This window comes from Microcaecilia unicolor, chromosome 12, assembly GCF_901765095.1.
Source record: "Microcaecilia unicolor chromosome 12, aMicUni1.1, whole genome shotgun sequence".
NCBI classification, from domain to species: domain Eukaryota; kingdom Metazoa; phylum Chordata; class Amphibia; order Gymnophiona; family Siphonopidae; genus Microcaecilia; species Microcaecilia unicolor.
Window position 1 is genome coordinate 100,080,566 of NC_044042.1, and position 22,335 is coordinate 100,102,900.

Sequence of the window (22,335 nt, forward strand, 5' to 3'; positions counted from 1 at the left end):
GGGCGAGCACAGCAGCCTGATACGTCTTCCTCCCAGAAGAGTCCAAGGTTCTAGCTTCTCTGCCTTCTCTTGGCTCTCTTGAGAGCGGAGTCTACCACCATGGAGTTATGGGATAACTGAGACCTCATCAACCCAGGCTCACCGTGAATCTGATACTGGGATTCAGTCTTCTTGGGGATCACAGGACCAGACAGAGGGAATGACCAGTTTTGCATAAGGCCTTCCTGGAGTACATAAGTCCATAAGTATTGCCATACTGGGAAAGACCAAAGGTCCATCGAGCCCAGCATCCTGTTTCCAACAGTGGCCAATCCAGGTCACAAATACCTGGCAAGATCCCAAAAAAGTACAAAACATTTTATACTGCTTATCCCAGAAATAGTGGATTTTCCCCAAGTCCATTTAATAATGGTCTATGGACTTTTCTTTTAGGAAGCTGTCCAAAGCTTTTTTAAACTCCGCTAAGCTAACCGCCTTTACCACATTCTCTAGCAATGAATTCCAGAAATTACACGTTGAGTGAAGATTTTCTCCGATTCGTTTTAAATTTACTACATTGTAGCTTCATCGCATGCCCCCTAGTCCTAGTATTTTTGGAACGAGTAAACAGACGCTTTACATCTATCCGTTCAACTCCACTCATTATTTTATAGCCCTCTATCATATCTCCCCTCAGCTGCCTTTTCCCCAAGCTGAAGAGCCCTAGCCGCTTTAGCCTTTCCTCATAGGGAAGTCATCCATCCCCTTTATCATTTTCGTCACCCTTCTCTGTACCTTTTCTAATTCCACTATATCTTTTTTGAGCTGCGGCGACCAGAATTGAACACAATATTCGAGGCGCGATCGCACCATAGAGCGATGCAAAGGCATTATATAACATCCTCATTTTTCTTTTCCATTCTTTTCCTAATAAAACCTAACATTCTATTTGCTTTCTTAGCCACAGCAGCACACTAAGCAGAAGGTTTCAATGTATCATCAACGACGACACCTAGATCCCTTTCTTGGTCCGCGACTCCTAACGTGGAACCTTGCATGATGTAGCTATAATTCGGGTTCCTCTTTCCCACATGCATCACTTTGCACTTGCTCACATTAAACGTCATCTGCCATTTAGACACCCAGTCTAAGGTCCTCTTGTAATTTTTCACAATCCTCCAGTGATTCAACAACTTTGAATAACTTGGTGTCATCAGCAAATTTAATTACCTCACTAGTTACTCCCATCTCTAGGTCATTTATAAATACGTTAAAAAGCAGCAGTCCCAGTACAGACCCCTGGGGAACCCCACTAACTACCTTTCTCCATTGAGAATACTGACCATTTAACCCTACTCTCTGTTTTCTATCTTTTAACCAGTTTTTAATCCACAATAGAGCACTACCTCCTATCCCATGACTCTCCAATTTCCTCTGGAGTCTTTCATGAGGTACTTTGTCAAACGCCTTCTGAATATCCAGATAATATCAACCGGCTCACCTTTATCCACATGTTTGTTCACCCCTTCAAAGAAATGTAGTAGATTGGTGAGGCAAGATTTCCCTTCACTAAATCCATGTTGACTTTCAGGCTTATTTTCGAAAGAGAAGGGCGCCCATCTTTCTACACAAATCGGAAGATGGGCGTTCTTCTCTCAGGGTCGCCAAAATCGGCATAATCGAAAGCCAATTTTGGGCGTCCCCAACTGCTTCCCGTCGCAGGGACGACCAAAGTTCCCGGGGGCGTGTCAGAGGCGTAGTGAAGGCGGGACTGGGGCATGCCTTACAGATGGGTGTCCTCGAGCGATAATAGAAAAAAGAAGGGCGTCCCTGACGAGCACTTGGCCGACTTTACTTGGTCCATTTTTTCTTACGACCAAGCCTCAAAAAGGTGCCCAAACTGACCAGATGACCACCGGAGGGAATTGGGGATGACCTCCCCTGACTCCCCCAGTGGTGACTAACCCCCTCCCACCCTGAAAAAAACAACTTTAAAAACTTTTTTTGCCAGCCTCAAATATCATATTCAGGTCCATCGCAGCAGTATGCAGGTCCTTGGGGTGGGGAGGTGTGTGTGTGTATGTCAGCGGAGGCATAGCGAAGGCATGGACGTCCTTCTTTCAAACATTTTGGATGTCCTGAACTGCCCCCCCCCCCCTACAGGGGCAGCCAAATTTCAAGGGAGTGGAGTGGAGAAGTGGCCTAGTGGTTAGAGCACTGGTCTTGCAATCCAGAGGTGGCCGGTTCAAATTCCACTGCTGCTACTTGTGATCCAAAATCCAAATAAATAAATAAATAAAGGGGGTGTCGGAGGCATAGCAAAGGCATGGACGTCCTTCTCACAGAAACATCCACATTTTGGATGTCCTCAACTGCCGTCGCAGAGACAGAGGCATAGCGAAGGACGTCCTTCACCCATACTCTTAAAAAAAAAAAAAAAAAAAGACGTACCTGACGAGCACTTGGACATGTTTTTCTAAGGTTGTAGACGGCTATTATACACGCAGCTTGTCTGCGTGTATGATGCCGTCTTTGGCATGTGCGGAGCAGCCACGCATAATGCTTGGCTGCTCTGCACTGGCTTCCCCTCCTTAGGAAGGAAATCGTGTGCAAATGAGCTAACAGCGAGCAGCTCATTTGCATGCGATTTCCTTCATGCATGCCAGTTCCTTTCCAAATTGCTAAGGGATCATTAAGGGAAGGGCTTTTTCCATTCAGTTAGTGCATCAGTTAGTCCACTGCATTGCCCCCTAGGGTGCCCGGTTGGTGTCCTGGCATGTCAGGGGGACCAGTGCACTACAAATGCTGGCTCCTCCCACGACCAAATGAGTTGGATTTGGTCGTTTTTGAGATGGGTGTCCTCTGTTTCCATTATCGCCGAAAACTGGGGACAACCATCTCTAAGGTTGACCATCTCAACATTTATGTCGACCATCTCTAAGGTTGACCTAAATGCTGAGATTTGGGCGTTCCCGACCTTATTATCAAAACAAAAGATGGCCGCCCATCTTGTTTCTATAATACGGGTTTCCCCGCCCCTTCGCAGGAACGTCCTGCGAGGACGCCCTCAGGAAAACTTGGGTACCCCCTTCAATTATGCCCCTCCATGTCTCATTAATCCATGCTTTTGAATATGCTCTATAATTCTGTTCTTAATAATAGTATCTACCATTTTGTATGGCACCGACGTCAGACTCACCGGTCTATAATTTCCTGGATCTCCTCTGGAACCTTTTTTAAAAATTGGTATTACATTGGCCACCCTCCGATCTTCTGGTACCACGCTTGATTTTAAGGATAAATTACATATTACTAACAATAGCTCCGCAAGCTCATTTTTCAGTTCTATCAGTACTCTGGGATGAATACCATCCCGTTAAGGAGATTTGCTATGCAAATGGTATCCTTCAGGTTTTTTTTATGCTGACTCCCACCAAACAGATTTCTTAACATGACAACATTGTCTCACCAGAGTGACCACTTGGCTGTAAGAGAAGTGACTTGCTCTTAATCTATCCTAAAACAGCCACAGTGTAGCTCACTGGTTGCCAAGTATCATCTGATGTGAAATGTTATTTCTTCACTCTCCGTCAATTTAGATCAGTGTGTATACCTCAAGCAATTGACCCCTCTTCATGCTCTCATAACATCTCATCTGGACTATCTCAAAGCTGTCTACGCAGGCCTCAGTCTTACCTCTCCTTAAGAGACTGCAGTCTGTTCAAAACACTGCTATCTAGAATTCTCTGTCAGGCACATAACATTTGATCACATCAGCCCTCTTCGCATTAAAGTAGTACTAGTTTCTTATTCAGCTCTGTATTCCGTTTAAAATTCTCACCCTTGCCCACAAGGCCCTGTATTCTTCTCTTCTCAGTCCCTACAGCCTGACTTGCCTCTGTGCTCCATGACATTCATCTCTCTGTACCCTCTACTTACATAGTAACATAGTAACATAGTAGATGACGGCAGAAAAAGACCTGCACGGTCCATCCAGTCTGCCTAACAAGATAACTCATATTTGCTGCTTTTTGTGTATACCCTACTTTGATTTGTACCTATGCTCTTCAGGGCACAGACCGTATAAGTCTGCCCCGCACTATCCCCGCCTCCCAACTACCAGCCCCACCTCCCAACCACCGGCTCTGGCACAGGCACAGACCGTATAAGTCTGCCCAGCACTATCCTCACCTCCCCAGCCCTGCCTCCCAACCCCGGCTCTGGCACAGACCGTACAAGTCTGTCCAGCACTATCCCCGCCTCCCAACCACCAGTCCCGCTTCCCACCACCGGCTCTGGCACAGACCGTATAAGTCTGCCCAGCCCTATCCCCGCCTCCCAACCACCAGCCCCGCCTCCCGATCTTGACTAAGCTCCTGAGGATCCATTCGGACTCCACGTGCCATTTTGCCCTTTTTTTCTCCTGGACCCATCTTTATGGATTTCTCTACCATCCACACTTTATGCTAATCTTGGTTTGAAAGTTTAAGCCAATCTCAAAATCCATCTCTTCAGCCTTGTTTTTGTAGACTGATCTCAGGACATTCGGGTTGCAGGTGACCAGAGCCTTTGTTAATCCTTTTCTCTGTTATATTCTTTTTCAAAAAAAGGGAACTCTGACACTTTTCCTATAGTTTTCCCCATTTAATTTTAGCAAAGGTTTAAGCAAGACTTACTGTAAGGGCAGCCGAAGAGTGCCACTCTGAGACCAATTTTTCCTCTTGGATTCCATGCCACTGGAATGAAGCGAACATAGCGAGCCATGATTGGATAGTAGAGTTCGTGATAAGCTACTCCAGAAACATTTACATTTCCTGTAAAAGTCTTTAAAAAGGGAAAAAATTAGAACTCTCCAGAAACTTGTAGATTTATCACAAGTAAAGCAAAAACAGCATCCTCTAAAGAAAATTGGGTAAAAGTACATTCTAAGTTTAATTTGGGGGGAAAAAAATCAAGAGAGTTTACAACCTAATCCAGCTTGATAAACTACCATCCAGCAGTTTTTATGATTTCCCACCCAAAAATCAGCTTTCCCAAGAGTAGGGTGGAAGCGTTCAGCAATTTCTGCATAGTGATACTGAGCAAGGTCATTCATAAAGAATTTATTTTCATTCAATAACTTAGGGTCCTACGCACTAAGCTTTTCCCCTATAGACACAAAATAGAAGAAAACCTTCAGTGCATAGGCCCCTATGTCTTTCTTCCACATGTATCTGTTCGTCATACAGTTACTACACATACTAAATCCTCAGTGTAATATCAAAGGCACAGTGGATTAAAGTCACAAAGTTTTATTTTTAAATGGCAAATGTGGTATAACAGTATCAAAATTCTTGAAGGCAGATGATCAATAGCAAACGCCGGTGCTAGAGGCTATTAGCGCCATACTAGCCTTTGCTAGTCCTCGCGCGCCCATGCTCACCGCGCATGCGCGGCCGTCTTCCCACCCGAACCGGCTCGTGTTCATCAGTCCCATATGTAGCAAAACAAAGACAAGGGAAGACACAAGAGACAAGGGAGGCGGGCGGGTTTGTGAGAACAATTAGCCTGCTGTCCTCGGAGAATACCTTCTACAGGTATGTAGCATTCGCTTTCTCCGAAGACAAGCAGGCTGCTTGTTCTCACTGATGGGGTATCCCTAGCCCCCAGGCTCACTCAAAACAACAAACATGGTCAATTGGACCTCGCAACGGCGAGATTGACCTAACAATTTATCCAACTAAGAGGCAGATGCAGCAACCAAACGTAAAAAAATCTAAATCGTTAAAGTCCCTAACGATTTTAAAATAACGAAAAATGCACCAAAAAAAAAAGTCACACATGCTGAGATCGCTATTGAAACGTACAATGTATCAAAGAATCACAATACACATCGTTAATCGGCCCCCAAATCATGCGCAGAGCAGCCAAGCGTTATGTTAGCTGCTCTGCGCATGCCACAAACAGTCAAAACACAGTCAAATCACAAGCACATGGCTCCCAAATCAAAACAAAAATTAAAAAAAAGGGTCGGGAGGGGGCAAGGGCGCTCATCAGGAGCGTCCTGTACGGACGGCCTTGCCCCCCCCCCCCCGCTGCTCCCCACTTTCCGCCGCTCCCCCACCCCGAAAAAGCAAAATTCAAGCAGCCCTGCTCCCCACTTTCCGCCGCTCCCCCCACCCCGAAAAAGCAAAATTCGAGCAGCCCCTGCCCCCCTCCCTTCCTCACTACTCTCTCACCTCAGCTCCGCCTCCCGACATCCTCCGTCCTGTGCCCCGCCCCCTTTTGGGGTCGTCGCCGCCATTCCCCTCCTCCATCGGGCCCCCCTCCCTCTTACCGGGCCCGTGCAGCGCCTCTCTCCTCTGTCCGAAGGCGCTGCACGGGCAAGAAGAAAGCCTGATGCCTGCCTTCGCCCAGCTTCGATGGCGCGTCTTTCTCCTGCTGGGCCCCGCCCAGCGTCTTTCTCCTGCTGGGCCCGCCCCTGTCTGACGTCAGTAACCTACGTAGGTTACTGACGTCAGACAGGGGCGGGCCCAGCAGGAGAAAGACGCGCCATCGAAGCTGGGCGAAGGCAGGCATCAGGCTTTCTTCTTGCCCGTGCAGCGCCTTCGGACAGAGGAGAGAGGCGCTGCACAGGCCCGGTAAGAGGGAGGGGGGCCCGATGGAGGAGGGGAATGGCGGCGACGACCCCAAAAGGGGGCGGGGCACAGGACGGAGGATGTCTGGAGGCGGAGCTGAGGTGAGAGAGTAGTGAGGAAGGGAGGGGGGCAGGGGCTGCTCGAATTTTGCTTTTTCGGGGTGGGGGGAGCGGCGGAAAGTGGGGAGCAGCGGGGGGGGGGGCAAGGCCGTCCGTACAGGACGCTCCTGATGAGCGCCCTTGCCCCCTCCCGATCCTTTTTTTATTTTTATTTATTTATGTTTTTCTGACGTCCTTTGGACCAATCACAGCGCTTTTAGTTCTGCTAATGCGCTGGGATTGGCTCAAAGTTTGTTTATTTTTTCACTTAATGATTTTTCCTGGCACAGAGCTGTCCTAACGAGTGGTCCAGACCTCTCGTTAGTTTTCCTGCCTTTTTCCTGCGTAAAGGCAATCGGAAAAGGTTAGTGCATGTCGTTTCAATGGGGTTTTCACACTAATTGCTCATCTCCATTCCGTTTTCGTTAGCTGCTGGCTTCCTCGGTAAAAGCCCTTTGATGCATGCAACGGATCAAATTTTCCTCGTTGGAGAGTCATTAAAGGCTCATTTAGCTTTAGTGCATCTGCCTCTAACTGAGAGTGTAGCCTGGAACAGAATAAACATGGGCCTAGGGGGGTGGAGTTGGATTCTAAACCCCAAACAGATTCTGAAGCACTGACTGCCCGAACCGACTGTCGCAGCGGGTATCCTGCTGCAGGCAGTAATGAGATGTGAATGTGTGGACAGATGACCACGTCGCAGCTTTGCAGATCTCTTCAATAGTGGCTGACTTCAAGTGGGCCACTGACGCAGCCATGGCTCTGACATTGTGAGCAGTGACATGACCCTCAAGAGCCAGCCCAGCCTGGGCGTAAGTGAAGGAAATGCAATCTGCTAGCCAATTGGATATGGTGCGTTTTCCCACAGCCACTCCCCTCCTGTTGGGATCAAAAGAAACAAACAATTGGGCGGACTGTCTGTTGGGCTGTGTCCGCTCCAGATAGAAGGCCAATGCTCTCTTGCTGTCCAATGTGTGCAGCTGACGTTCAGCAGGGCAGGAATGAGGACGGGGAAAGAATGTTGGCAAGACAACTGACTGGTTCAGATGGAACTCCGACACTACCTTCGGCAAGAACTTAGGGTGAGTGCGGAGGACTACTCTGTTATGATGAAATTTGGTGTAAGGGGCCTGGGCTACCAGGGCCTGAAGCTCACTGACTCTACGAGCTGAAGTAACTGCCACCAAGAAAATGACCTTCCAGGTAAAGTACTTCAGATGGCAGGAGTTCAGTGGCTCAAAAGGAGGTTTCATCAGCTGGGTGAGAACGACATTGAGATCCCATGACACTGTAGGAGGCTTGACGGGGGGCTTTGACAAAAGCAAACCTCTCATGAAGCGAACAACTAAAAGGCTGTCCTGAGATCGGCTTACCTTCCACACGGTAATGGTATGCACTGATTGCGCTAAGGTGAACCCTTACAGAGTTGGTCTTGAGACCAGACTCAGACAAGTGCAGAAGGTATTCAAGCAGGGTCTGTGTAGGACAAGAGCGAGGATCTAGGGCCTTGCTGTCACACCAGACGGCAAACCTCCTCCATAGAAAGAAGTAACTCCTCTTAGTGGAATCTTTCCTGGAAGCAAGCAAAACACGGGAGACACCCTCTGACAGACCCAAAGAGGCAAAGTCTACGCTCTCAACATCCAGGCCATGAGAGCCAGAGACCGGAGGTTGGGATGTAGAAGCGCCCCTTCGTCCTGTGTGATGAGGGTCGGAAAACACTCCAATCTCCACGGTTCTTCGGAGGACAACTCCAGAAGAAGAGGGAACCAGATCTGACGCGGCCAAAACGGAGCAATCAGAATCATGGTGCCACGGTCTTGCTTGAGTTTCAACAAAGTCTTCCCCACCAGAGGTATGGGAGGATAAGCATACAGTAGACCTTCCCACCAGTCCAGGAGGAAGGCATCCGATGCCAGTCTGCCGTGGGCCTGAAGCCTGGAACAGAACTGAGGGACTTTGTGGTTGGCTCGAGATGCAAAGAGATCTACCAAGGGGGTGCCCCACACCTGGAAGATCTGGCGCACTACTCTGAAGTTGAGCGACCACTCGTGAGGTTGCATAATTCTGCTCAACCTGTCGGCCAGACTGTTGTTTACGCCTGCCAGATATGTGGCTTGGAGCACCATGCCGTGACGGCGAGCCCACAGCCACATGCTGACGGCTTCCTGACACAGGGGGCGAGATCCGGTGCCCCCCTGCTTGTTGATGTAATACATGGCAACCTGGTTGTCTGTCTGAATTTGGATAATTTGGTGGGACAGCCGATCTCTGAAAGCCTTCAGAGCGTTCCAGACCGCTCGTAACTCCAGGAGATTGATCTGTAGATCGTGTTCCTGGAGGGACCAGCTTCCTTGGGTGTGAAGCCCATCGACATGAGCTCCCCACCCTAGGAGACACGCATCCGTAGTCAGCACTCTTTGTGGCTGAGGAATTTGGAAAGGACGTCCCAGAGTCAAATTGGACCAAATCGTCCACCAATACAGGGATTTGAGAAAACTCGTGGACAGGTGGATCACGTCTTCTAGATCCCCAGCAGCCTGAAACCACTGGGAAGCTAGGGTCCATTGAGCAGATCGCATGTGAAGGTGGGCCATGGGAGTCACATGAACTGTGGAGGCCATGTGGCCCAGCAATCTCAACATCTGCCGAGCTGTGATCTGCTGGGACGCTCGCACCCGAGAGACGAGGGACAACAGGTTGTTGGCTCTCGTCTCTGGGAGATAGGCACGAGCCGTCCGAGAATCCAGCAGAGCTCCTATGAATTCGAGTCTCTGTACTGGGAGAAGATGGGACTTTGGATAATTTATCACAAACCCCAGTAGCTCCAGGAGGCGAATAGTCATCTGCATGGACTGTAGAGCTCCCACCTCGGATGTGTTCTTCACCAGCCAATTGTCGAGATAGGGGAACACGTGTACTCCCAGCCTGCGTAGCGCCGCTGCTACTACAGCCAAGCACTTCGTGAACACTCTGGGCGCAGAGGCGAGCCCAAAGGGTAGCACACAGTACTGGAAGTGACATGTGCCCAGCTGAAATCGCAGATACTGTCTGTGAGCTGGCAGTATCGGGATGTGCGTGTAGGCGTCCTTCAAGTCCAGAGAGCATAGCCAATCGTTTTCCCGAATCATGGGGAGAAGGGTGCCCAGGGAAAGCATCCTGAACTTTTCCTTGACCAGATATTTGTTCAGGGCCCTTAGGTCTAGGATGGGACGCATCCCCCCTGTTTTCTTTTCCACAAGGAAGTACCTGGAATAGAATCCCAGCCCTTCTTGCCCGGATGGCACGGGCTCGACCGCATTGGCGCTGAGAAGGGCGGAGAGTTCCTCTGCAAGTACCTGCTTGTGCTGGAAGCTGTAAGATTGAGCTCCCGGTGGGCAATTTGGAGGTCAAATTGAGGGTGTATCCTTGCCGGACTATTTGAAGAACCCAACGGTCGGAGGTTATAAGAGGCCACCTTTGGTGAAAAACTTTCAACCTCCCCCCAACTGGCAGATCGCCCGGCACTGACACGTTGATGTCAGCTATGCTCTGCTGGAGCCAGTCAAAAGCTCGCCCCCTGCTTTTGCTGGGGAGCCGTGGGGCCTTGCTGAGGCGCACGCTGCTGACGAGAGCGAGCACGCTGGGGCTTAGCCTGGGCCGCAGGCTGTCGAGAAGGAGGATCGTACCTACGCTTGCCAGAAGAGTAGGGAACAGTCTTCCTTCCCCCATAAAAACGTCTACCTGAGCAGGTAGAGGCTGAAGGCTGCCGGCGGGAGAACTTGTCGAAAGCGGTATCCCGCTGGTGGAGCTGCTCTACCACCTGTTCGACTTTTTCTCCAAAAAATATTGTCCGCTCGGCAAGGGGAGTCCGCAATCCGCTGCTGGATCCTATTCTCCAGGTCGGAGGCATGCAGCCATGAGAGTCTGCGCATCACCACACCTTGAGCAGCGGCCCTGGACGCAACATCAAAAGGTATCATATATCCCTCTGGCCAGGAATTTTCTGCACGCCTTCAGCTGCCTGACCACCTCCTGAAATGGCTTGGCTTGCTCAGGAGGGAGCTTGTCCACCAAGCCCGCCAACTGCCGCACATTGTTCCGCATATGGATGCTCGTGTAGAGCTGGTAAGACTGGATTTTGGCCATGAGCATAGAAGAATGGTAGGCCATCCTCCCAAAGGAGTCTAAGGTTCTAGAGTCTTTGCCCGGGGGCGCCGAAGCATGCTCCCTAGAACTCTTAGCCTTCTTTAAGGCCAAATCCACAACACCAGAGTCGTGAGGCAACTGAGTGCGCATCAGCTCTGGGTCCCCATGGATCCGGTACTGGGACTCGATCTTCTTGGGAATGTGGGGATTACTTAGTGGCTTGGTCCAGTTCGCCAGCAATGTCTTTTTTAGGACATGATGCATGGGTACTGTGGACGCTTCCTTAGGTGGAGAAGGATAGTCTAGGAGCTCAAACATTTCAGCCCTGGGCTCATCCTCCACAACCACCGGGAAGGGGATGGCCGTAGACATCTCCCGGACAAAGGCCGCAAAAAACAGACTCCTGGGAGGAGAAAGCTGTCTTTCGGGGGAGGGAGTGGGATCAGAAGGAAGGCCATCAGACTCCTCGTCAGAGAAATATCTGATGTCCTCCTCCTCCTCCCACGAGGCCTCACCATCGGTATCAGACTCAAGTTCACGAACCTGTGTCTGAAGGCGTGCCCGGCTCGACTCCGTGGAAACACGGCCACGGTGGGAGCGTCGAGAAGTAGACTCCCTCGCCAGCACCGGCGAAGCTCCCTCCGCCGACGTTGTCGGGGAGCCTTCCTGGGAGGCGACCGCAGTCGGTGCCGCAAGCGGCACCAATGTCGGAGACCTCACCCCGGGCAAGGGGCCAGCCGGCGCCTCACTCGACGGTACCGGTGGCGCAAGCACCCTCGGTACCGGAGGGGAAGGGCGCAACAGCTCTCCCAGGATCTCTGGGAGAACGGCCCGGAGACTCTCGTGCAGAGTGGCTGTAGAGAAAGACATGGAAGCCGATGCAGGCGTCGAGGTCAGAGTCTGTTCCGGGCGTGGAGGCTGTTCCGGGCTGTCCAAGGTGGAGCGCATCGACACCTCCTGAACAGAGGGTGAGCTGTCCTCCCGGTGCCGATGCCTGCTGGGTGCTGACTCCCTCGGTGACCCAGAGCTCTCGGTACCGATGTGGGAAGGTGACCGGTGTCGATGCTTCTTTGACTTTTTCAAACGAAGCATGTCACCGGAACTTCCTGGTACCGACGAGGAGGACGTAGAATCCAGCCGTCGCTTCCTCGGGGCCGAGGCCGAAGAAGGTCGGTCTCGGGGGGGCTGTACCGCAGGAGCCCTCAGGGTAGGGGGAGACCCACCCAAAGGCTCACCGCCACCAGCAGGGGAATTGACAGCCCTCACCTGCACTCCAGTCGAAGCACCACCGTCCGACGACATCAGCACTAGTGGAGGTCCCGGTACCACCGACGCCGACGCAGCCTTTCGATGACTTGGTACCGACGATGCAGAGGGTCGATGCCTCGATGCAGTCGATGCCGAGGTCGAAGGTCTTGAAGCTGTCGACGTCGATGCATTCGATGCCCCCGGTGCTGTTGCCGACAAAGAGCCCAAGAACAACATGTTCCACTGGGCCAATCTCGCTACCTGAGTCCTCTTCTGTAAAAGGGCGCAAAGACTACAGGCCTGCGGGCGATGCCCAGCCCCCAGACACTGAAGACACGACGCGTGCCTATCAGTGAGCGAAATTACCCGGGCGCACTGGGTGCACTTCTTGAAGCCGCTGGGAGACTTCGATGACATGGGCGGAAAAATCACGCCGGCGAAATCAAAACTCTTAATGGCGATATAGGCACCAAAAATAGGGAGAGAAAAAACCCGAACAGAGGCCTCAAAAAAGGCCTACCCCGAAAGCGAAAGGAAACTTAAGCGGGGCAAAAACTGGAAGCACGGGAAAGGGGTAAAGACCGTAAAGGTCTTCTTCTATTTTCCCTTTTTTTTTTTTTTTTTTTTAGCGAAAAACACGAAGACGCGCAAGGGCCAACTTGAGGGGCGCGAAACGGCGCAAAACACAACCGTCCCGAGCGCGGACAAAAGAAGACTGACGAACACGAGCCGGTTTGGGCGGGAAGACGGCCGCGCATGCGCGGTGCGCATGGGCACGCGAGAACTAGCAAAGGCCTTTGCTAGTGAAGTGTTCCGATTGGACGTCACCCATCAGTGAGAACAAGCAGCCTGCTTGTCCTCGGAGAACCCTAAATTCTGCATGTAAAAACGATGCACATAATTGTACCCCCTGAGAAAAACGAGTGGAAACCAGGGTCATCTTATCTATGGGTAATTTTATGAGTGAAAATTGCACTCTTGCTATTGCTAGCTTCATGCAACTACATGAACAGACTGGCTGTGCTGAAGAGTTGCTTGAGAGGATACAATCAATGCTATATATGTTCATAGTGTGGGAAGAACTCTTAAGTCAGGGTGAGCTTGAACAGTGATCAAATTAAAGAGAAGAGATTTGGAGGGAGGTGTGCAAGTGAGACTAGGAAGTGATAAAAATAAATAGCAGTGATAGTTTAAAATCTGTAAATGTTCTGGTTGGTTGAAAGGCAGGGGACACGCTGGAGAGAAGGGAAAAAGAGAGGGAGAAATGCTGGGCCTGGACCTAGAGGTGGAGGGGAGGGAGAGAGGGAGCAATGTAGGAATAGCCTCGGCCATTTTTAGTCCTAAAACTGCCCTTGACTTATACATGAGATCAATTTATAAACGAGTATATACGGTATATACGGTATGCAGGGAAACTAGATATTCACAATCTCCTAGTCTCATTCCTGATGCACGCTTTTTCACCTACACTGTAGTGGAGTACACATGTACCATGTAAAATGGCCAAAATTTCAAAGGAAAACTGCAGAAAATGAGCTTGCAGTTCCACATATACTTCCCACATATTGGTTCTTATCTCAAATTTCAGCCCATGCAAGTCTATATTCCTTTAAAAGAGATACTAAAAGCATACCCAGTTGCTCCCCTGTTGATAGAATGGTTTCCAGATGTCTGGTCTGTCACCATACAATAAAATATATTTAGTGACCCAATCATAGTAGGTGTTATAGGTTCCCTGAGTGGCAACTCCTGTGATTTTATACTTCCTGGTCAAGTCAATCTGAAGCCAGGGCTGTTGATCTCCAGGGTCCGGTGACCAGCCACTGCTACCTGTATTTAAGAGAAGAAGATGGCAAAGACAACCATCAACCACCCTTCTACAATTAAATTTACCTCTTAGTATCTAAAGTGCATTCTAAATTTAACATCTGGTTAATTATGTAAAGTAAATTTGACTCCTAAGTAATTGTAATGGAGGACATATATTTTAATGCAACCCATCGATGAATGTGTGGCTGCTGTAGCGGACCACCATTCGTTATGAGTTTGACATATGTGACTTAAATGAACTTGGTAGGGGATTCAGTTTCCTTTTATTGCAGTTAGGTTCAAGGGCCATCATGTCTAATTCTTGATTACTAAAAGATTTTAAATGGCTGGCGGGTGGGGTGGATCACATCATCATCCATCTGCAGAAAGATTTCAACTTGTATAAATTGATATTAATACATTTACCCCCCCCCCCCCCCCCCCCCGTTTACTAAGATGTGCAGTAAGGCTGACACAGCCCATTCACTTTGAGTGGGCTGTGTCGGCATTACCACACCGACAGCCGCAAGCGAGGCTTACTAAACAGGAGGGTTAGAGTGTCCAATATATATATATATTTTAAACTATAATGTGAAAATTAGGCATGGTGCGTGCACCTATGTTCAAAGTATAAGCACCAATGAGAAGTTGTCACGTCTGTGGCCGTGACCACCCTCAGACTTACCTTATTTCTTGGGGTCAGCTTCTAAGCTGGCTTCTGCCTATCCTTTCTGGAGTAGTTTTCCTTCTGTGTGCTGGCTGCTTCCAGCAAGGCTCTAATTACTCCACTCTACTGCACCTGGGGGTGCTGCCTGAGTTAGCTCTACCTGTCTCCAGCCTGGCTCTGTTTGCTCCTCTGTGCTGCACCTAGGTATTCTAAGTCTCTCTATGTTCTGTATGCGCTCTGCCTGCTCCTTGGTTTGTGCTCCTCTCACCTGCTGGTGGCCAGAGCCAGTGGCTGCCATAGTTTGTCTTGCTGTTCCTACCCATTCCAGACTTTAGCCCAGTCCGGTCCGGTTCTTCCAGGCTGCCGGACTTGTCTCTCTTGTTTGTGCCTGGACAGCCTCCGTAGTTGCTTACTGATGGCTGCAGCTGCTCCTCAGGTGTTGAAGGGCTTTATCAATCACTTAGAGACTGCAGCTTTTGCCTTTTCATCATCTAAGGTCCCTGGTATGTTAGAGTGTTCCGTGCACTGCTACCTTGTCCAGTTCAGTGTGAGTTTCTAGCTTGTTACTAGTAGCTTGGGCATAGCTTTTCTTGTTGGTTTGTGTACAGCTTTACTAGTTCTCCTGTGTGTTGTGTTGTGTGAGTTCCTAGCGTGTGACTAGTTAGCTTGGGCATAGCTTTGCTTGTTAGCGTGTGTATAGCTTTACTAGTTCTCCTGTGTTTTGCTTAGTGTGAGTTTCTAGCTTGTGACTAGTTAGCGTGGGCACAGCTTTCTTGTTAGCTTGTGTACAGCTTTACTAGTTTTCTTGTGTTTAGCTTTCTGGTTTTCCCGTGTGTGCTTTCCTTTGCTTCTGGAGCTTCAGCCCTAGTCCTGTCCACTGCCAGTACTCCTTGCTACTGGAGCTCCAGCCATAGTCTCTGCCTGCTGCCTGACCCAACTACTGCCTGAACCCCAATACTTGCTGCCTGCTGCCTGACCTGACTACTGCCTGAACACGGATATTCTCTGCCTGTGGCCAGACCATTCCCTGCCTGTCTGCCTTGCTTTCGCCTAGGTGCACTTCTGTATCCTGATTCCTGTTGTTCCTGCTTGCTAGTTCCAGTTGCGGTTTTCCTGTAAGCCCTACTGGCTACCCAAACCTGAGGGCTCAACCCTCGGGGAACGGTGGCTAAGCGTAGGTGAAGCCTAGGCCCAGTGTGTTCCTGTCCAGTGGGTTCCGGTCCTGTGTGTTCCAGTCCAGTGGGTTCCAGTCCAGTGCACACCCTTCCGGTGTGTTCCAGTCCTGTGTATTCCAGTGCAGAACTCCAGTCCGGGGTTCCAGTCCAGCCTTGCCTCGTCTCTGCTTTGAAGGTGACCTTGCCTGCCACTGCCGCTCCACAGTAGTGGTCCAAGGGCTCACAAACCCAGTGCTTCCAGGGAAGAAGCTTGACAGAATGCAAAGGCCCTCGAGAACCCGACAGAAGTACAATTCTTGGTTCTGTTTGAAAGGGCACATGCAGCTTTCATATTCTGTTTAAAACAATAATAAACACATATAAGTACATAAGTATTGCCATACTGGGAAAGACCAAAGGTCCATCGAGCCCAGCATCCTGTTTCCAACAGTGGCCAATCCAGGTCACAAATACTCGACAAGATCTCAAAAATGTACAAAACATTTTATACTGCTTATCCCAGAAATAGTGGATTTTCCCCAAGTCCATTTAATAACGGTCTACGGACTTTTCCTTTAGGAAGCCGTCCAAACCTTTTATAAACTCTGCTAAGCTAACCGCCTTTACCACATTCTCTGGCAACGAATTCCAGAGTTTAATTACACATTGAGTGAAGAAAACTTTTCTCTGATTCGTTTTAAATTTACTACATTGTAGCTTCATCGCATGCCTCCTAGTCCTAGTATTTTTGGAAAGCGTGAACAGACGCTTCACACCCACCTGTTCCACTCCACTCATTTTGTAGACCTCTATCACATCTCCCCTCAGCCGCCTTTTCTCCAAGCTGAAGAGCCCTAGCCGCTTTAGCCTTTCCTCATAGGGAAGTCGTCCCATCCCCTTTATCATTTTCATCACCCTTCTCTGCACCTTTTGTAATTCCACTATGTCTTTTTTGAGCTGCGGCGACCAGAATTGAACACAATATTTGAGGTGTGGTCGCACCGTGGAGCGATAAAAAGGCATTATAACATCCTCATTTTTGTTTTCCATTCCTTTCTTAATAATACCTAACATTCTATTTGCTTTCTTAGCCGCAGCAGCACACTGAGCAGAAGGTTTATCATCAAAGACGACGCCTAGATCCCTTTCTTGGTCCGCGACTCCTAACGTGGAACCTTGCATGACGTATCTATAATTTGGGTTCCTCTTTCCACATGCATCACTTTGCACTTGCTCACATTAAATGTCATCTGACATTTAGATGCCTAGTCTCCCAGTCTCATAAGGTCCGCTTGTAATTTTTCACAATCCTCCCGCGATTTAACTTTAATAAATTTAAAACAAATCAGAGAGCTTCCGGTGGAGCTGCCAGCCAAGATGGCCGCCATAAGATGAGCTCCGCAAAGTCCCGATTGGGAATTCTGGAAAATCCGACGATTTAAACCCCATTCAGCACAGTTGGATGACAAGCACCGGTTGAAGAACCAAGAAGGTGTTCCGCCCCCGGAAACATAGAAACGGAGAAGGCAGAGCAGTGTGAATCGGCAGCAGTGTACCACCCCTCCCCCACACCACGAGGCGAACGGCCACTACCAAAGAAAACCGGAGCAAACAGCACTATCAGGTCGGAAGCCAGGCGCCGAACGAGTACAGTTCCAGCGTGCTGAACAAGTGAGTACCATACCGAGCAAGTGGGTATAGGTAACGAAGGGTAAATTCATGACTTGGGGGGTGGAGCTGGAGCCGTAGCAAGCAAGAATGTAAGAGGGGGTCGGAGAGAGCAACAGTAAGCACTGAAAGCAGCATGGACTTTATCATCCCTTGTCAGCAGAGATAAGAGTTGGAACAGCGGAGGTTAAAATGGCGGTGGAAGAAACTATGAGTCACCAACTTCAACAAATAATAGACAAGCTGGACGGCATGGATCATCGATTTACAACCTTCACAAAAGACTTTCAAGAGGTTCAGCAGAGACTAGGAGAAGTGGAAACATCGACGCAGGAAGCCTCTACAGCTATAGTAGACCTTACAAAAAAAGTAGCAGAATTAGAGGATAAAGTGGACAACTTAGAAAACCGCTCTCGACGGAATAATATCAGATTGGTAGGAATACCAGAATCCATAAAGGACGGTGATTTGAGAGAATTTCTGGAACCCTGGCTAGCTAAGATACTGCACACCGCAAACACAGCGGGCCCCCTCAAAATACAGCGGGCACACCGTCTGGGGCCCAGGAAAGCGCCCAATGAATGGCCGAGGGTGGTCATAGCGCGGCTGCTCCATTATCAACACAAAATGGAGATCCTTACCGCTCTCAGGAAAGGAGCAGCACTTGAGATAGAGGGACGCAAGATATTATGTTTCAAGATTATTCCACTAAAGTTTCTCTTCAGCGCAAGCAATATTCAAAGGTCTGTGGGAGACTGCATAAACTGCAAATCCGTTTTGGTCTGTTATATCCAGCAAAATTACGTGTCCAACACAATGGAGCTGTGAAGTTCTATGAGACTGTGGAGGCGGCCCAAGCGTTTGCAGACCAGATGGAGAGAGAAAGACCGAGTCCGTCTAAAAACAAGTAGACTATGTTGGTGAGATGGGAATCATGCGTAAATGCGAGAAAAATGTTGAGATGAAACTATCTTAGGCTGATATTGAGCTAAGACTTTCAAATATTTGAAAGGTATTAATCCGCAAACGAACCTTTTCCGGAGATACGAAGGCGGTAGAACGAGAGGACATGAAATGAGATTGAAGGGGGGCAGACTCAAGAAAAATGTCAGGAAGTATTTTTTTCACGGAGAGAGTGGTGGATGCTTGGAATGCCCTCCCGCGGGAGGTGGTGGAGATGAAAATGGTAACGGAATTCAAACATGCGTGGGATAAACATAAAGGAATCCAGAAGAAATGGATCCTCAGGAGCTTAGCCGAGACTGAATAACAGAGCCAGTAGTGGGAGGCAGGGCTGGTGGTTGGGAGGCGGGGATAGTGCTGGGCAGAGCCAGAGCCGATGGTGGGAGGCGGGGATAGTGCTGGGCAGACTTGTACGGTCTATGCCCTGAAAAAGACAGGTACAAATCAAGGTAAGGTATACACAAAAAAAGTGGCACAGTGGGAGGTGGGGCTGGTGGTTGGGAGGCGGGGCTAGTGCTGGGCAGACTGATACGGTCTGTGCCAGAGCCAATGGTGGGAGGCGGGGATAGTGCTGGGCAGACTTGTACGGTCTGTGCCCTGAAAAAGACAGGTACAAATCAAGGTAAGGTATACACAAAAAAGTGGCACATTTCTTGGGCAGACTGGATGGACCGTGCAGGTCTTTTTCTGCCGTCATCTACTATGTTACTATGAAATGGTTAAAGATGTTCATGCTGTTATAGATGTTATGCTGCACAAAAGGGGGGCAAATGGACACATATTTAGAGAAACATTTGTCACAGGGCGTCCCCGATCGGAGACACGGAGGTTGAGCACCTTAGGTGCCCAGGAGGTTTATGAGTAAGGGGAGAGGGGAACGAAGGAGGGTGGGGGGAGTAGGAGCAGGAATAGGGGGGTTTACACTGAGTAATAGGAACTTCATGGTTCAGCTGGAGGAACTGCACATAGGTAGCAGCCTAAGGCTGCAATGAGGGAACTAAAACACAGTGTGTCAAGTGAAGTCAAGCAGGGGGGGTTCAGGCTGGGATGCCCTCACTGCTCCGTAAGGGATGATACTAATTCTGCTTACCTTCTGCCGGATGATAACACGTAATGGCACTTAAGATAGTGACATGGAATGTGGGAGGTATTTCCTCACCGATCAAACGGCAAAAGATATTACAAGCACTTCACAAACAAAAGGTTTCTATAGCCTTTTTGCAAGAAACACATTTGAAAGCTAAGGAACATGAGAAACTCTGTAGGTGGTGGGTGGGATCATACTAAGAATCCCCGACGCAGGTTAGCTCTCTGTCCACATCCTTTTCCCATTTCTGTTGTAGTTGGGTCAGCTCTTTCCCAGGAGCCAAACTCCACAGCTTCTGATGGATTTGTGATATGGATGGCGCATTTTCTGCAATCTCATCAAAGAAAGCTTTAATTTTGTTACCTAGTTTAAATTTAAGTGTTTCTATATTTAACATTTGTATGTAGTGTTTAAGTTGGCAATACGTGAATTTATCCCTCCATCCCATTTCTCCTTGTGTGAGCAACTGCGACAGCGGCTTAATATCCCCATTCGCATTCAGGGCGTCTGCCAAACTAATTACACCTAGTTGTTCCCAATTAGCAAAGGTTTTATTCTCCATTCCGGGTATAAATGCCGGGTTGCCTCTAAGACTTATAAATTCCGTCGTTCTCGGGTCTCCTCCCAGTAATGTCCCTATAAATTTCCACGTTGCTCTTAACGATTTGAGCAGATTATGTTGGAATCTATTAGGGATCTCCTTACGCCGTACATGCATCAGTGTAAGTACTTGGTAAGGGCTAAATAGCGCATCCTCTATCTCAAGAGATGTGTATTCAGTGGCATGAAAGATCCTATCTCTCACCAGTCGTAATAGGCATGCCATATTGTAATATAACAGAAACCTTTCTGTTATATTCACCAATTTTGTAATTTGAAACCATTTCTTATAGAATACCCAGAATTACGTTTGGTATTCTTACATGCCATATTGTAATACCTAATATTGGGAATTCCCAGTCCCCCCTGTCTCCAACCTTCCAACATATATTTTTGCTGCATTTTAGCTCGTTTTCTGTCCCAACAGAACCTAAATATTAATCGATAGAAACACTTTATGTCTTTCTGCATCATCACTATGGGCAAAATCTGCAAGACGTATAGCCATCTCGGCAGTACCACCATTTCAATAAGATTTATTCTACCCAACAGCGATAACGTCAATGTACCCCAAGAATCTAATTGTTGCTTTGTCTGATCCAGTAATTTTACTACATTTAATTTATATAGTTCTTTTGGTCTAGCCGGCAGCAAGATGCCCAAATATATAAAGGAGGTGTGAGATTGTCTCAAGGGGAATCCTTCCGGCCATAGTTTCTGTATGTCTACGTTGAGCGCAAGAGCTTCAGACTTTTCTAAATTTAGTTTGAATCCCGAATAATCTCCATATTCTTGGAAGATTTCTAAGAGATTCATCAAAGTTGTTTTCGGTTTCGTGATTATCATTAGCAAATCATCAGCAAAAGCAGCCAGCTTGAATTCTTGCTGCTTAAGTTGTACCCCCGATATTGCTGCACAGCCATATATGTCTCTAATTAAAGGATCTAACTGAAGGTCAAAAAGCAGAGGTGACAGTGGACATCCCTGTCTGGTTCCCCTACTAATCTGAATTTCACCCGAAACATTGCCATTTACCATCACCTGTGCTCTTGGCATGTGATACAGAGCTTTAATCGCCTGCACAAAGTTACCTTGAAATCCATATTTCTCTAGCACCGAGTACAGAAGGGGCCACTCCACTCTGTCAAACGCTTTTTCTGCATCAAAGCTTATCATTAACGCCTGCTCATTGGAGTGGCCCAATCCTTCCAAGGATGCCAGGATATTCCTCAGATTTTTTGTAACTGATCTCTCTTGTACAAATCCTACTTGCGCCGGATGTATAAGGTGAGGCAATATCCTTCCTAGCCTGTTTGCCAATATTTTGGCAAATAGTTTTGCCTCCAAATTGAGCAATGAAATAGGCCTATAGGAGGTAACCAACTGTTCATCTCTCTTGGGTTTAGGGAACACCACTATCCTCGCTAGGTTTAAATGTTCTGGGAGTTGACCCTTTGCTATCCACTCATTAAACACCTGAGCCAAGGTAGGGGTAACCAAATCCCCCATCAGCTTATAGAATTCCGCCTTGTAGCCATCTGGGCCTGGTGCTTTACCTGTTTTACTTTGAGTTATAGCCCATCTTACTTCCTCCTCACTGATGCTAGCATTGAGGCGTATTCCATCCCCATTTTGTAGCTTCGGGAGTTGAATACCCTCCAAGTATAATGCCCCAGAAAGTCCTTCTTGCTCTGACGCCTTGTACAGTTCTTGGTAATATGTTTGAAAAGCTAGGCGAATCTCTTGATTAGAGTGTATGAAATCCCCTTTCCCATTTTTAATAGTTATGTTTCTGGAAGCAAATTTAGGTGCTATAAGACGGGCTAAGTATTTGCCGCCTTTATTCCCATGTTTGTAAAGTTGAAAACGATAGTAGGCCTGGGATTTCACTTCCCTCTCATGTATTAGTGAGTTTAGAGTCGTTTGTATACCTATCACCTCTTGCCTAATTTTAGTACTAGGTGTCTGGCCGTATTGTCTATTCAACATACCTAGTTGCTTTTCAAGCTTCATTATTTCTCTGTCTCTGTCTCTTTTATAGTGCGTTACATAGTTTATTATATCACCTCTCAACACGGTTTTCGCCGCCTCCCAAAAACTAGTGGTTTCGGCTACCGAACCCTCATTGAAATGTTTGTATTCAGCCCACTTAGTTTGTAAATATTCCCCAAATCTTGCATCTTTTATTAAATATGCCGGAAACGTCCAACTTTTCAACAAGTCCTCTTCCCCCCCCCTCCTTTCCATTTCATACGTACTATCGAGTGGTCCGATATAACGCAGGGATCTATATGTGCCTCAGTAATATCTGTTATCA

The 22,335-nt window shown here is 48.4% G+C and overlaps 1 protein-coding gene across 1 annotated transcript in view; it reads right to left on the reverse strand.

Annotated features, from left to right (window-relative positions):
- Positions 1-22,335, reverse strand: part of CNTNAP1 (contactin associated protein 1) — a 394,500-nt gene that overhangs the window by 308,918 nt on the left and 63,247 nt on the right. Inside the window, 2 exon segments of the mRNA XM_030221745.1 lie at positions 4,656-4,803; positions 13,704-13,900. Of these exon segments, the coding sequence (XP_030077605.1) occupies positions 4,656-4,803; positions 13,704-13,900 (345 nt within the window).